This window comes from Ruditapes philippinarum, unplaced genomic scaffold (genome assembly GCF_026571515.1).
Source record: "Ruditapes philippinarum isolate M1 unplaced genomic scaffold, ASM2657151v2 ctg100_1_1_1_1, whole genome shotgun sequence".
Classification (NCBI taxonomy): Eukaryota; Metazoa; Mollusca; class Bivalvia; order Venerida; family Veneridae; genus Ruditapes; species Ruditapes philippinarum.
The window spans coordinates 462,918-479,123 of NW_026860686.1; the positions used below are offsets into that span (position 1 = coordinate 462,918).

The 16,206-nt window shown below is 34.2% G+C and overlaps 1 protein-coding gene across 3 annotated transcripts in view; it reads right to left on the reverse strand.

Annotated features, from left to right (window-relative positions):
* Nucleotides 1-16,206, reverse strand: part of LOC132713065 (excitatory amino acid transporter-like) — a 75,314-nt gene that overhangs the window by 30,184 nt on the left and 28,924 nt on the right. For all 3 annotated transcript variants that reach the window (XM_060695530.1, XM_060695528.1, XM_060695531.1), the window contains one exon: nt 8,559-8,757. In XM_060695530.1, the coding sequence (XP_060551513.1) occupies nt 8,559-8,757 (199 nt within the window). The remainder of the gene's footprint in view (nt 1-8,558; nt 8,758-16,206) is intronic.

The following is a 16,206-nucleotide window of genomic DNA, read 5'->3' on the forward strand; positions in this document are numbered from 1 at the left end:
GTTAAAGCATTTTTTACCTACAAGGTCAATGTAACCTTGCCCTTTGACCCCTTAACCCCAATATCAATAGGGGTCATCTGCTGGTCATGACCAATCACCATACCAAGTTTGAAGTTCCTAGGCCTAAGGGTTCTTTTAGTTATTGATCGGAAAACGTTTTTTAAAACCTAAGAGGTCAATGTGACCTTCACCTTTGACCCCTTTGACCCCAAAATCATTAGGGGTCATCTACTGATCATGAACCAATCACCATATCAAGTTTTGAAGTTCCTAGGGGGCCTAAAAGGGTTCTTTCGTTATTGATCAGAAACCGTTTTTTTACCTACAAGGTCAATGTTGACCTTGACCTTTGACCCTTAACCCCAAAATCAATAGGGGTCATCTGCTGGTCATAACCAATCACCATACCAAGTTTGAAGTTCCCTAGGCCTAAGGGTTTCTTTTGTTATTGGTCAGAAACCGTTTTTACCCAAGAGGTCAATGTGACCTTGACCTTTGACCCCTTGACCCCAAAATCAATAGGGGTCATCTACTGATCATGACCAAATCACCATACCAAGTTTTTGAAGTTCCTAGGCCTTAAAGTTCTTTAGTTATTGATCGGAAACCGTTTTTGCTTACAAGGTCAATGTGACCTTTGACCTTTGACCCCTTGACCCCAAAATCAATAGGGGTCATCTACTGATCATGACCAATCACCATTTACCAAGTTTGAAGTTCTAGGCCTTAAGGTTCTTTAGTTATTTTGATCGGAAAAACCGTTTTTGCTTACAAGGTCAAATGTGACCTTGACCTTTGACCCCTTGACCCCAAAAATCAATAGGGGTCATCTACTGATCATGACCAATCACCATACCAAGTTTGAATTTCCTAGGCCTTAAGGTTCTTTATTATTGATTGGGAAACCGTTTTTGCTTACAAGGTCAATGTGACCCTTGACCTTTGACCCCTTGACCCCAAAATCAATAGGGGTCATCTACTGGTCATGACCAATCACCATACCAAGTTTGAAGTTCCTAGGCCTAAGGGTTTCTTTAGTTATCACTCGGAAACCATTTGGTCTACGGACCGACGGACCGACGGACCGACAGGACCGACGGACCGACAACGTTGCAAAGGCAATATACCCCCTTTTCTTCGAAATGGGGGCATAATTAAAAGGTCAATGTGACCTTGACCTTTTTGACCCCTTGACCCCAAAATCTATTTACGGGTCATCTACTGATCATGACCAATCACCATACCAAGTTTTGAAGTTCCTAGGCCTTAAGGTTCTTTAGTTATTGATTGGAAACCGTTTTTATGTACAAGGTCAATGTTACCTTGACCTTTGACCCCTTGACCCAAAAATCAATAGGGGTCATTTAACTGATCATGACCAATCACCATACCAAGTTTAATGTTTCCTAAGCCTTAATGTTCTTTAGGTATTGATCGGAAACCGTTTTTTACCAACAAAGGTCAATGTGACCTTGACTTTTAACCCCTTGACCCCAAAATCAATAGGGGTCATCTACTGATCATCGACCAATCACCATACCAAGTTTTGAAGTTCCTAGGCCTTAAGGTTCTTTAGTTATTGATCGGAAACCGTTTTTGCTTTTAAGGTCAATGTGACCTTGACCTTTGGACCCCTTGACCCAAAAATCAATAGGGGTCATCTACTGGTCATGACCAATCACCATACCAAGTTTGAAGTTCCTAGGCCTTAAGGTTCTTTAGTTATTGATCGGAAACCGTTTTTTTTTGCTTTCAAGGTCAATGTTGACCTTGACCTTTGACCCCTTGACTCCAAAATCAATAGGGGTATCTACTGGTCATGACCAATCACCATACAAGTTTGAAGTTTCCTAGGCCTTAAGGTTCTTTAGTTATTGATCGGAAACCGTTTTTTGCTTTCAAGGTCAATGTGACCTTGACCTTTGACCCCTTGACCCCAAAATCAATAGGGGTCATCTACTGGTCATGACCAATCACCATACCAAGTTTGAAGTTCCTAGGCCTTAAGGTTCTTTAGTTATTGATCGGAAACCGGTTTTGCTTTCAAGGTCAATGTGACCTTGACATTTGACCCCTTGACCCCAAAATCAATAGGGGTCATCTACTTGGTCATGACCAATCACCATACCAAGTTTGAAGTTCCTAGGCCTTAAGGTTCTTTAGTTATTGATCGGAAACCGTTTTTGTTGCTTTCAAGGTCAATGTGACCTTGACATTTGACCCCTTGACCCCAAAATCAATAGGGGTCATCTACTGGTCATGACCAATCACCATACCAAGTTTGAAGTTCCTAGGCCTTAAGGTTCTTTAGTTATTGATCGGAAACCGTTTTTGCTTTCAAGGTCAATGTGACCTTGACTTTGACCCCTTGACCCCAAAATCAATAGGGGTCATCTACTGGTCATGACCAATCACCATACCCCAAGTTTGAAGTTCCTAGGCCTAAGGGTTCTTTAGTTATCACTCGGAAACCATTTGGTCTACGGACCGACGGACCGACGGACCGACGGACCGACGGACCGACAAGTGCAAAGCAATATACCCCCTTTTTTTCAAAATGGGGGCATAATGACGCAATTTCTAAAAATAGAAAAAAATGACGCAATTACTAAAAATAGCAACAATGACGCAATTTCTAAAAATAGAAAAAATGACGCAATTTCTAAAAATAGAACAAAAATGACGCAAATTTCTAAAAATAGCAACAATGACACAATTTCTAAAAATAGAAAAAAATGACGCAATTTCTAAAAAATAGGAAAAAATGACGCAAATTCTAAAAATAGCAACAACAATGACGCAATTTCTAAAAATAGAAAAACATGACACAATTTCTAAAATAGAAAAACATGACGCAATTTCTAAAAATAGAAAAAAATGATGCAATTTCTAAAAATAGAAAAAAATGACGCAATTTCTAAAAAAATAGAAACAATGACGCAATTTCTAAAAATAGAACAAAAATGACGAAATTTCTAAAAATAGAAAAAATGACGCAATTTCTAAAAATAGCAACAATGACGCAATTTCTAAAAATAGAAAAAAAATGACGCAAAATTCTAAAAATAGCTACAATGACGCAATTTCTAAAAATAGAAAAAATGACGCAATTTCTAAAAATAGAAAAACATGACGCAATTATATACATGTATATATATGTATATATATATATATATATATATATATATATATATATATATATATATATATATTTGATATATATATTTAATATATATATATATATCTATATATGTATATATATACATGCATATATATATATTTATATATATATATATATATACCTGCATATATGTATATATATATACACACACACATTTATATATATTTATATATAATACATATACTATACATACACACACACCGATAAATGCACAATCTGAGAAAATTCAGTAATATAACCTTCAAGGTCAGGTCATTAAAGAGCCCAAGCAAATTTGGGTTTGATAAACAACAAGGTCTGGTCCTTAAGAATGTTCTGTTATAATATGAAGTTTATCCCTTCAAAAATAGCAAAGTTACAGTCAGTTACTGCCAAAACAATGAAAATTTCAATAATTTGACCTTCAAAGGCAATGTCATTAATGAGTGAAGGTCAAGGTCTTTCAGTATATTTTAACAGTTATCTTTGAAGATTATTATGTTCAAGTTTGAAGACAATCCATTCAAAAATAACAAAGTTACAGCCAATAATAGCCAAAAAATTTCAATAATTTGACCTTCAAAGTCAAGGTCATTGATGAGTGAATGTCAAGGTCTGACTGGTTTATTTTTAAGGGATATCCTTGAAGATTATTATGTTCAAGTTTTGAAGACAATCCATTCAAAAAATAACAAAGTAACAGCCAATAACAGCAATGAACAAGCAAAAATTGGACTTTTAACCTTGAAGGTCAAGTCATTTATGGATGAAGGTCAAGGTTAGTGTGGTCTACTGAAAGGTCTTGTCCCAAGGGTTGTTGTGGCCAAGTATGAAGACAATACACCAAGAAATAAAAAAGTTATGATCCAGGTACAAAGTTTTCGGACGGCAACGGCAACGGCAACGGAGACGGCAACGGCAACGGCAACGCCGACCTGACTATAACAATACCTCTACTTTTTTTTAAGAAAAAAAAAAAGTCGAGCTAAAAATGAAGTTAAAAAACATTCCCACCGCATTAGAAAGATGTCATGTATAAATTTTGACTTTTATATCATGCTTTGTCTTAAGAGACCGTTTCATTAAGCGACCGTTTTGGGTGTTTCCCTTGCACGGTCGCTTAATACAAGTTTGACTGTATATAACAGTATAATATTGTGAAGTTACCAAAAGAATGCAATTTACACATTATCAATGGCACATACATACAACCCATGTTAATTACCATAATTAATATGCAAAAATAGCCCTTACTGTATTGGTAACGCAGTAGAAATATAGTCATAAATACTGAAAAATCGGTCATTAATCGCGATAACATGTAAATTACATGTATTACAAAAAATTTTGAATCTTTATACTTTTTGTAAAATCTTAGTACATTTTTCTCAGGTTTGATTTTATCGAAATATTTTTCCTCATCTGGAGGCATGCAGCTTTAAGGCATCTTTTACATCACCTATAGGCATTCAAATATCATTCAGTCAATTAAAACTCTGGAGCCAACTCTCATGAAATTATAACACTATATTACTAAAACAGCAGTTCAAATGAACCTTCCATGAAATTATGACTTATTATTAACATGTCTATTTTATCAAAATAATCTGCACAGACTGCCATCTGTTACTGTAAACAGCTTAAAATAATAATAAAGAAATAAACAACATATTCTAAATGAACAGATTGACAGCAAATTATTGATAAAACAAACTGGATGGGGGAAATATCTAGATTTTCATATATTAGTAATTTCAAAATAAAAAATTTCTTGATCAATTTATGTTAAAAAAGCTGCGATTTAAACAATATTGTAATTATATATCAAGTTACTTTTGACTAGTTTTTCAGAATTATTACAAACTTAAGCTACCACACAAGTTATAAATACCCCCATCATCTCTATCATAAAGGATTTTATGTACACTTGTGTAGGTCCATTTATTTCAATGGTGAATATTTCACTTAAGCGGACAATCGGTCAAAACCCCCTAACCATCCCACCATATGGGGCTCCACGTAATTGAGTCTGGGCCTCACAGGGTATAGAAAAGTCCTTCAACAAGAATACAAACAAACAATTTTCAGTGCCAACAAAAACTGACTAAATTTTTACCTAAGAGGAGGACCTTGATCTTAAGCCAGCATAGCAACATGAGTTCTGCATTTCATGTTGTTGAGAACACCAGGTGACCTAAATAGAGCCAAGTTTGAAGAAATTCCTTCAAGGGTATAAGATTTGTAAAGTGGGCAATAAATTGTCTAACATTTGACCTTCAAAGGTGACCTTGAACTCAAGCTGGCACAGCAGCAGCAGAGGTTCTGCACATCACTTTTTTGAGATAAACATTTGAACCAAGTTCAAGAGGTTTATAGAGCTAACAAATTATCATCTGACCATTTGACCTTAAATTGTGACCTTGAGCCAGCACAGCATGGATTCTGCACATTCCATTGTTGAGGAGAACAACTGAGCCAAGTTTTTAAAAAAAACCCTTAAAGAGATATAGGATTTGTAAAGCAAACAGGAAGTTAGACCTTCACTAAACTGATCTTGACCTTGAGCTGGCATACTAAGGAATTGGTTCTGCACATTATCTTGTTGAGATGAATATTGAAACCAAGTTGGAAGAAAACTAGATATCAAACACAAAACTGTATTTGACCTCAAAGTTTGATCTTGACCTTGACTCAGCACATGGTGAAATAAATTGAGCAAAATTTCAAGAAAATCCTACATGGGGTTAAAGATTTATACAGTGGAGCAGGACTGACTGACCAACAGATGGATGAACAAACTGACTGAAGGGCTTGACAAATGATTCAAGTTCACCCCCTACACATTATGTGGTGGGGGTATAATGGAAATTTTGATAAAACTGGACTCTATAAATCACATTAAAAATCTAAAACAATTTAATGTACAAATTACCTAACCAAAATGAAAACAAGAGCCCTGAAAAGGCAGGGCAATGATATATATGCCCAAGTGCAAAGTTGGTTCAGCTCTCATTTCCAATAATTATAATCCTTAAATCCTGAATTTATTACCGACTCAAAATGTTGCCAAAGAATTTTAAGAAAAATCATATCATATACAAGAAAAAAGAAAAGAAAACCCAAAACAATTCTCTTCAAAAGTTAAAAAGTATAATTAATGCAAAAACAAATTTATTGAATTTCATAACAAATGTATTCAAGTTAAAGTTGTAAGTAAAAGTCAAAATCTGGCAAATATCCAATTATTTAAGTACAGATGACAGACAAAAAATTGGAAACAAGAAAGTAACTAAAGACATCATTAAACAAGAATGTCATGTATGAATTAATTATGATAATTATTGTGTTTTTTTTGTGACAACTATACCCTTTTACCTGCACTACAGTTAAAATAATCTATATTATTTTGTCATTTACGTTACATTGTTTATTATATACTTATAAATGAAATATTGAGAAATATTGACGAAATAAAATGTGTATTTTCAGTTTCCGTATTATCACTGAAAAAATTTATTTTTCACTGCAGTGAAACATATTTTCCGTATTTTCACTGGTGTCTTGCCGGACTACTTTCTTTTAAATTCTGCCAGTACACTAAATCTAAGGGAAAGTCTTTCAAATTTTAATGTCAAAAATGAGAAAAATGTATATAATAAACAGAAAATTCAAGTTTTTTCCATAAATACATGATGTATTTTCATCTTGTGGCATGAAAATTACCATATTTCACTCGTGGCTACCGCCACTCATGAAATATTTATTTTCATACCACTCGATGAAAATAAATCATGTATTTATAGAAAAAACTTGAATATCCTCTATATATTTATCTATGACAAAAATTTTCAAAATTATTTTTTGATATTTAGAAGCAAGCAATTCTCTAATTAATTTAAACAGTTAAAAGGAATTGTTGCAAACTTTAAACCCAATCAAAGTATAACAGTTGCTACAATACTTTCCTCAGCCAAACAATGAGTGACATCTTCAGGCACACTGAACTTAAATCTGTGAAGTTCATGCTTAACATCAGAGAATTTAGTTCCACTTAATCATATTGATAACATTGTGAACTAGTTGTCCTACAGATAAAATTCACATCACTTACGTCTGCTTGATGGTATTGCCAAAAAGAGAAAATGTCTTCAAATCCTGATTGCAAAGGAAAATACAGGTGGTTGGGACTTAAGTTCTATGCTGGCCTATTGTCAGATTGTCTGACCAATAATGACCATAGCTTTAACTATAATTTTCAATATAGAGCAACAACAAGAAACTTTGTACCTGGTATCATACAGCTGTGAGAAGCAACTCTACTGAGGTTTTTTATAACATGAAGAAACTGGGAATATTTTTTTTGAGACTTGTAAACCATCTGATGAAGGTTTGGACTAATAACCTGAGTGCAAATTTTCAGATCATTCCCTAACTCTACTTTCAAAAAGAAAATTATTGTGCAAAATGACCAAAAAATGAAAATCATTGCAATGCTTTTCACTCAAACAGGGCTAAACATTTTGCAAAAAATTGAGTATTTCTTTTTTGATCTTAGCAGATTTTTCCATTTGAAAAGCATTACTAAATCTATTCAAGAATTTTAAATTCTAGGGTTTTTATGCATTTTGACCTCAGTGGAGCTCCTTTAACCCTTTACCTCATATAGACATGTTTTGACAGCTTTTCGACCCCCCTCTCCCTTTTTGAGGCCTCAAATAGTGAAAAATTACCCTATTTAAGCCCCATTCACTGTTTTTCACTTGGGAAATGTTGTTTAAAAAAGTGATTACTTTCTCAGCGCCGCATCCATCAATAAGGTACATCAGGGGGTTGCCAGAAGGGGTATGTGCCCCCTTCTGTTTCGGGGGGTTTGAAGGGGGCAGGCAGCTCCCCTCACTGCCAAGAAAATTTTGGACATGTGACAGGCTAAAAATGGCCTCAGGTGGATGGTAAGGAAATGTGTAACCAACCCTGAAAAGCATTTTACTCCATCTCAATCCATTGAGAAGTTGCAGCACTTTGAAATCAGTTTTGATGGAAAAAATCAATGCAAAATAGTGATTTTTCGCAATTTTGAGACGTCCCCCTATTGCCATAGTAACAGGAAATTTAAGTTTGAGCATGCTGTTACAGAGGCTATGGTCCAGTCAACATTTGTGCCAAGTTTCATCAGTATTGAAGCATTTTTCATAGTTTCATAGCAGTTTGAACTTGTAAAAGGAGGCTTTTCAATGAAATTGGCCATTTTTCACAATAATATTATGCTCATAAGGTCAAAGGTTAAAAGTGATATATTCACTGATATATTTACTTTACATTTCAAAAAGATCAAACAAAATATTATAACATAAAATAACATATATATAAATGACATAAATAATGTATATTGTGTTCATACCTACGATAAGACTGGAAACAATGAGAGGTAAGATCAACATTTTGAGAGCCCTCATCAAGATCTCCCCGGGAAATGATATTATCATTATAGCATTAGGTGATGGTTCCGCTATACGTATTATAAAACCAAGTATGACACCAAACACCACACCAGCTATTGTCAATATGAGCAGCAAGTTTTCCCGACACCATGACTTCACCTGAAAATAAATAAAAACAGAATTGGTTAACTTGTTGTTGAAAGATTTAGCAGAAAAAGCGCGGGCTTAGCGCAAAACGGTTGTAACTCAATTTAAGCAAATTTTACAGGAGCATGAAAAAACTTTTTAAAACTTTTGTTAATGAATAAAAATGTTTCATTTTAGGAAAATATATACATTTTAGTTAAGGAATTAGAAACAAAATAAGACAAAAGAAGCAAATTATTTTTGAAAAAAGATATTTGAATAAGTTCAAGTTACAACCGTTTTGCAAATAAAATTTTGATAATTTGTTACATATTTTTTTGTGCAAAAGGGTAGTATCTCAAGTTACAACTGTTTTCCGCACAAATTTTGAGCAATTTTAATTATTTTCTTTGTGCAAAACGGAAGTATCTCAAACTCACATCTTATTTATAGGATGTAATAATTGGATAAAATAAAACATTACTTCTAAATCACATAAAATACATGTAGCCATTATAAAATAAGATTATAATATGTGCAAGTCATGTTTAGAATGATAAAAAATAATGAAAGTAAGAATAATCAGTAAAAGTTTGAAGAGAATGGATGTCCTCAATAGAGAATAATATAGCCTATACCACTTTATTTAAAAATATGCTATGGGATAAGCTAAAATTATTTTTTATGGTAATTATAAATTTATATGCTATTCTATAGAATGGTATAAATGCTATCTTAGGCACATGTACATGTATTTCAAAATAAAAAGTAAGGTTAGCCACCCTTGCAGCTGCTGGGCATTTAATCCTTAATACCCCAATTGATATTATTATCCTAAAATTTTCGGCGGAGGATATAGAAATAGTCTCCGTCCGTCCGTCCGTCCGACCTTCCATCCGTCCGTCCGTCCGTCCGAAATTTTTGTCCGGAGCATATCTCTAAAAGTATTTGAGTTATCAACTTGAAACTTCATAGGTGGATAGACCTCATTGAGGAGGAGTGCAGTGCACAAGAATGATAACTCTACCTTGCATGATTTTTGAGTTATTGCCCTTTGTTATTTTTCAAAATTGATTTTTGTCCAGAGCATAACTCCAAAAGCCTATGAGATATTAACATGAAACTTCATAGGTGCATAGATCTCACTCAGGAGGTGTGCAGTGCACAAGAATGATAACTCTTACTTTCATAATTTTTGAGTTATTGCCCTTTGTTATTTTTCATACCTAATTTTTACCTGAGTGGAGCATAACTCAAAAAGTGTTTGAGATATCAACATGAAATGTCATAGAAGGATAGATCTTATTGAGGAGGAATGTTGTGCACAAGAATGATAACTCTTCCCTATACAATTTTTGAGTTATTGCCCTTTGTTGTTTTTTTCATGCTATTTTGTCCAGAGCTTATCTCAAAAAGTATTTGAGGTATCAACTTGAAACTTCATAGGTGCTTAGATCTCACTCAGGAGGTGTGCACTGCACAAGAATGATAACTGTACCTTTTATAATTGAGTTATTGCCCTTTGTTATTTTTCATACTTAATTTTTCAATTCAATTTTTTTCTCAAAAAGTATTTGAGGTATCAACTTGAAACTTCATAGGTGAATAGATTTTACTGAGGAGGGATGCAGCACACAAGAATGATTACCTACCCTGCATTATTTTTCAGTTATTGCCCTTTGTTATTTTCAGCCATCAGTATTCACATAGGTTTCAAATCTGTAATCACTATAGCCATCAATTTTCATTACCAAAAGACCTCTTAAAATGGAATTATTCTGCTCTACTACATATACATTCTTCCAATGAGCAAACACATTCGGCGGGGGATGGCCATGTTGACATGGCTCTTGTTAAATTACGGACTTCAATTTTAGCGAAATAATTCAAAATCTTTTAGATTTCAAAATGTTTTAAAGGATAATTATGCTGGCTCTGATCTTTACTGGTTGCATGATAGAATGTGTGACACCATTTGCAGGTTAAGAGTTTAAGCTGTAATATTTGAAAAATATTTGTTTGGAAATATGACAGAGACACCATAACAACTGTGAATACAAGGTCCTCATAATGTGTCTTGACTTAAAGCTACAGTCTCACTGACATCACTGCAGAGCCCTGGTAGACGTCCGGGGTGATTCGGGGCTCTTAGTAACCGGGAACAACCGGGGTACATCCGTTACACTGCCGACAACATCTGGGATGATCTGGGAACATCCGGCATTCGACCCTGGATGGAATAAAATATTTAATATCACCAGGGTGGTCCTGGATGATCCGGGAAGTAAAGCTTTGCAGGCTTCATCCTTAGCTCTGCCGGGAATAACCAGGGTTACACAGGGGAAGCACCGTAGCTGAGACTTCCGGCACAAACCGGGGATGATCTGGGGTATGATATAGCCAGTAGAGCCCCGGTGAATGCTGGCAGAGTACCGGTAAATGTCGGCAGAGTCCCAGAGGATGCCGGCAGAGCCCTGGAGGATGACGATGGAGCTACGGTTGATCCAGGTAGAGCTCCGGCAAAGCCCGGTTCATTTCAAAAGAATCACAACAATTTGCGATGATTGCACTTGTTTGTTTTAAAACCCTTGCAATTTCCCTTCTATCCAGTATGGCATAAGGATTTTTCAGAAAATCATCATGAATTACTGTTCTGGAACAATAGATATTATATTAAATAAAAATTATGTTTCAATGTTAATCTTTTCGTGCGTTTAATTTTCAATCTACCAGGGGTCTGCCTGGATCGACCGGGGAAGCACCTGTATTAACCGTAGCTTCACCTGGGCTCTGCCTGGATGGTCCGGAGCGCATCCTGGTTGGTTAGTTGGGAATACCATAGTGCTGCCGGGGTTAGTGTGACTGCAACAATAATTTCACCCCAGTTGTCCCGGATCATACTGGTAACTTACCGGGTTGGTCCTGGGCTCTGCCGGTAGTAAGTGAGACCACAGCTTAAAATTGATGGGTGCTGATAAATCAATTTCTACTTGTTATACCTTTCAATTTCAGTTATAATATCAATTACATGTACTTTGTCATTCTAGGAAGTTCATAAAATCTTAGAATACCTTTAAATTACATCAGCCCACTGACCAGTTCTCATTAAACTTGCAGAAGTTGTACATTCTATATCCCCAAAAAAATTTTCTTTTACTTCTGGGCATATTTTGGTTGGTTATATTGTCCAACAGTATTGTCCTTGTATCATCTTCATTAACTTTCATAAAGGTCATTGAATAAACACTTGTATCAAACGAATATATTGATAATTATTTGTTATCTTCACATGTCAGTAAGGTGAGGTATATTTGTATAGATGCCGGGCTACTGATCTGAAGGTCTCTGGTTTGATTCCTAACCAACACTGCGTTATGAAGTCACACTTTTTGTGTTTTTGTTTTTTTTTATTATAGCAAGAATTGAATTAATTTGAAATTGTTTTAATATATCTACTTTTAGGAGAACTTTTAAGTAAGGCTCCCACGTTTACAATTTTTTGTAAACGTTTACACGATTGCTAAGAACCGAAACGATACCGTTTAAACGGTGGTACCTCTATGTACTATACACACCATGTTTTTGAGTCGCCAAATGATGTCTTTCTTTCTATTTTTAATACATGTACAAATAAAGAATGTGCAGGGCTCATCACAATTGAGTCAGCACACATTTTTTGCATTGTAACCCCATAATTCTGTGTGGAGGGTTGTAAACAACCATTTTCCATTTGTTTACTTTGGAATAAACCACTAGAATCCATGATTACAGGCAATGATAAAGAAATTTTGTAAGACAATACAGTCATTTTGATTAAACGGTAAACAATATCGTAAACGTTTATGAATGAAAATCGAAACGAATCCGTTTAAACGTGTAATCGTGGGGGCCTTACTTTTAAGTAGTGTGGTGTTTCCTTTTGTTTTATCAAGATGACTTGTTTTCGTAAGTACTCTGACATACGGACGTTGGACAATCGTAAGTTTTTCTCTAGAACGCATATTTTTCAATGGTTTCTTGGTGACATTATGCAAACGTATATGGTTTATAGCGCATACACACTACAGAATGATGTAGTTAATATAAAAGTACACAGATAGAATACACAAAAAAAAATGATTTGCACAAGTTTAATTTACAGAAGGAGAGAAGGGCAATTTTAAAATTAAAAGAAATAAAGTGGCTGAACCAGGATTTGAACCTACGATTTTATAATGTCTATAATATCTTGAAGCAATGTCTTAATTACTGCTTGCGCTAAGAGGGATTCTTAATTAAGACCATTTAACAACTCGTTATATTATTAGTTATAAAGATTGTTGTCAGGTTATATGGCCCTATATAAACCGCTATTTGTAGGCGGGGTTATATTGCAAACAGCCGTTTATATACCGCCATAATATTACTACCTGTCAACAATCTTTATAACGAATTTATAATACAGCAAGCATTATTTTTTAGAGAAAAAAGTAAGATGTTTTTATGAATCGACAGCTGCGAGCCGTGTATATAAAACTATATAAACGTCACGATTATCCAATGAAAAGCGACGTTACAAACATGCAGTATTATAAACATTCATTAAGATTAAGTAGATCAAAAGTTTACGGAATTTACTGGCTAGGGGGTCAAATGAAGAGTGCATGGTCAATATTGTTGGAAAAAAAACATAGTCCCCTGTCTGTCTGTTAGTGAACAATTTGTTTATAAAAATAAACTGCTGAATGTCTGTAATGGATTTGCCCTGCTTTGTATTTGGAAAAGTCAATCAAATCAATCAATCAATATACAGGAACTAAAATTGAGCTGTCTACAGTGCAGAACCTGAACTGAGTGCACAGGTGATCAGGCTGGCCTGGATCTATACTTGTGGCAAGAACTTATCATTTTCTGTTCCAACATGTCAAGGGTTACAGACTTCATAGATTGTCATAACAAACTAATTACGGAATTAAAACTGGATGTTTATAATATTTAAACATGGTCCTCTTCAAATTTGGTCTTACCCAGAATTTGTGATATAGAGTTTAATATGGACTTCTTTTAGGTAAATTCTACATTGTATGTGGATAGAAGCTTTTAAAAGACTTCATATTATAAACTCTTAAGCTATGTTTTTGCTATTTCCATGTTTCAAGGCAGTGTCATTCTATTGTTCCTTTTTAAGTATGTCATTTGCCTCAATGGTTTAACAATGGTCTTGGTTCCTGCCACTTTGTCCATTCCCTTCTCAGTTTTTCCTCATTGTATTTTAAAGTGTGTCTTTAGTCTGTATAGTTGGAGATTACACCCCCACCTCCCTCCCTTCAATTTGGTCCCATATCCCCTTCCGTTCTTTTATCTTTAATTATACCTTTATGATATACTATGGTAGTTTTCTAAGCCATTCACAATAATAAATTAATAATATGGTTTTTGAGAATGTAAGATGCTTGTACAACAAGAAAATGGTGATCAATGTAATATAATTTGTCATAAAAGTAGCAAAATGTAATCAAAGCACTGGCAGTATTGACTTCCACAAAGAATACTAATTCACTGTAACTGTACTTCTTTCAAAATTGCAAAAGATGAAAAAGATTGTTCAGGTAATTTGCCATGAGTAACTTTCTTGATAAGAACACTAAAATTTAGAAGCTTTTGAGAAATAAAAATAAAAGCATTTCTGAAGCATTATGGGTCTGAGCTAGGTGGCCTTGACATACCTTCCATGAACAGACTTTGTGCCTGCAACAATTTAAGTTTTGCTACTATGAGCATAAACTGAAGATACTCTGAATTAAATCTACATGTACTTGCATTATTTTTCAAAATATGGAAACGTTTGTCTGCCCTGTAAAAATAAGTGTGGCGCTAATTTTCGACCCATAAGGGGCTAAATCTGTCCGCCTTGTTATTTTATAAACTGTTTGTGTTTTTGAGGTGGTGGGGGGGGGAATATGGACATTTGTCCTTCAATATATATTTGAAAGTTATTTCATTTACTTAATATCAAACAATTGCTGATTGTGGCAGTGGATATTTTCATTTATTGGAATTAATTTATGAGATTAAACTATAGTGTAATATACATTTAAGAATTTCATGAAGATAATATAAAATCACAATTTAGTTGGATTTTTTACCAATATTTAAGGTTTATTAGATATATTAAAACAAAAAATCTTTTCTACTGTCTTTAAATCCTCCTTTTCATGTGATGATTCCACTAAGACAAACAGAATGCTAATTTACTTCCATTGCACTATCAGAATTTTCAGCGCAAAAAGGTTGTAACTTGAGATACAACCCTTTTGCGCTGAAAATTAAGAGCAATTTGAGATACAACCTTTTGACAAATATTGATTTAACTTGTTAATTTTCAGAATCCATTTAAAATACTTACTGAGGATATGCATAACCACAAAACACATTGAAAATGTTAAAAATGTTATTTTGTGGAAAAAAGTGAGTTACAACCGTTTTGCGCTAAGCCCACGAAAGGGAGAGCAAGGTTCACTAAGCACCAAAAATGGACCCATCTTAGGCAAAAATCCATGGTTAGTGAACCTAACTCTTTGTTTAAAAAGTAAATTGGAGAAAGGTTTAATGGAAAAAGAAAGCTGTGGAAAAATGTTTTAGCAGAAAAAAAAATTGTTGAAGGAATTAGCACCAAAAGTAAGTTCCTGAAAAATCAGCACAAAAATGTTGAATTGTTTCGCAGAAAAAGAAAGAATATGAAAGGTATAGCATAAGGAACAGAAAACAAACCAAAGATTTAAGATACTTGACTGACACTAAACACTTTAGACATAAAGTGGCTGCTAACAAATTTTGGCAAAAGAAATAATAAAACCATTGGCTTACAAGTATTTTGCTGTGTTGCTTGAGAACAACAAAACTTCTTCACTTGACAAAAAAAAAGCCAATTTTGGCAAGAAAATGACAGATAGTAAGATGGTTCCTTTTTATGTTCTCTAAAGTCTTCATTTAATCAAAGTTTACCATCAATGTATATTTCACATTATAGTTAAATAAATGTGCATATGAAGAAACATTGACACTAAAAATGAAGCATTAAAGTATTTGCCAAGATTTATTTTTTAATGTTAAATAAAGGATATTTGTCTAGTTCAGTGTAAGATCAGAGTATATTTCACTGAGTGAGCACCAAAAGGTATATTTCACAAGTGGTGCAGCCACAAGTGAAATATGAACTTTTGGTGTTCACAAGGTGAAATATATTTCGATCTAAACAAATTTTCTTTTTATTATATGTAAAGAAACATTTTAAAAAGACATTTAACATAATACTGAATGAAAAGCACGCCAAATAATAATACAACGTGACGTTATTTACGATGTCACGTCATTAAGCTGGTTCCCAGTACTGTGCATGCTGGTAAATTTTCACTGAAAAAACGTAAGGGGCTTAAATTCAAAACAGTGAAATTATCAGATTGATAATTTCACTGTTTAAAACAGTGAAATTACCAGTTTTAT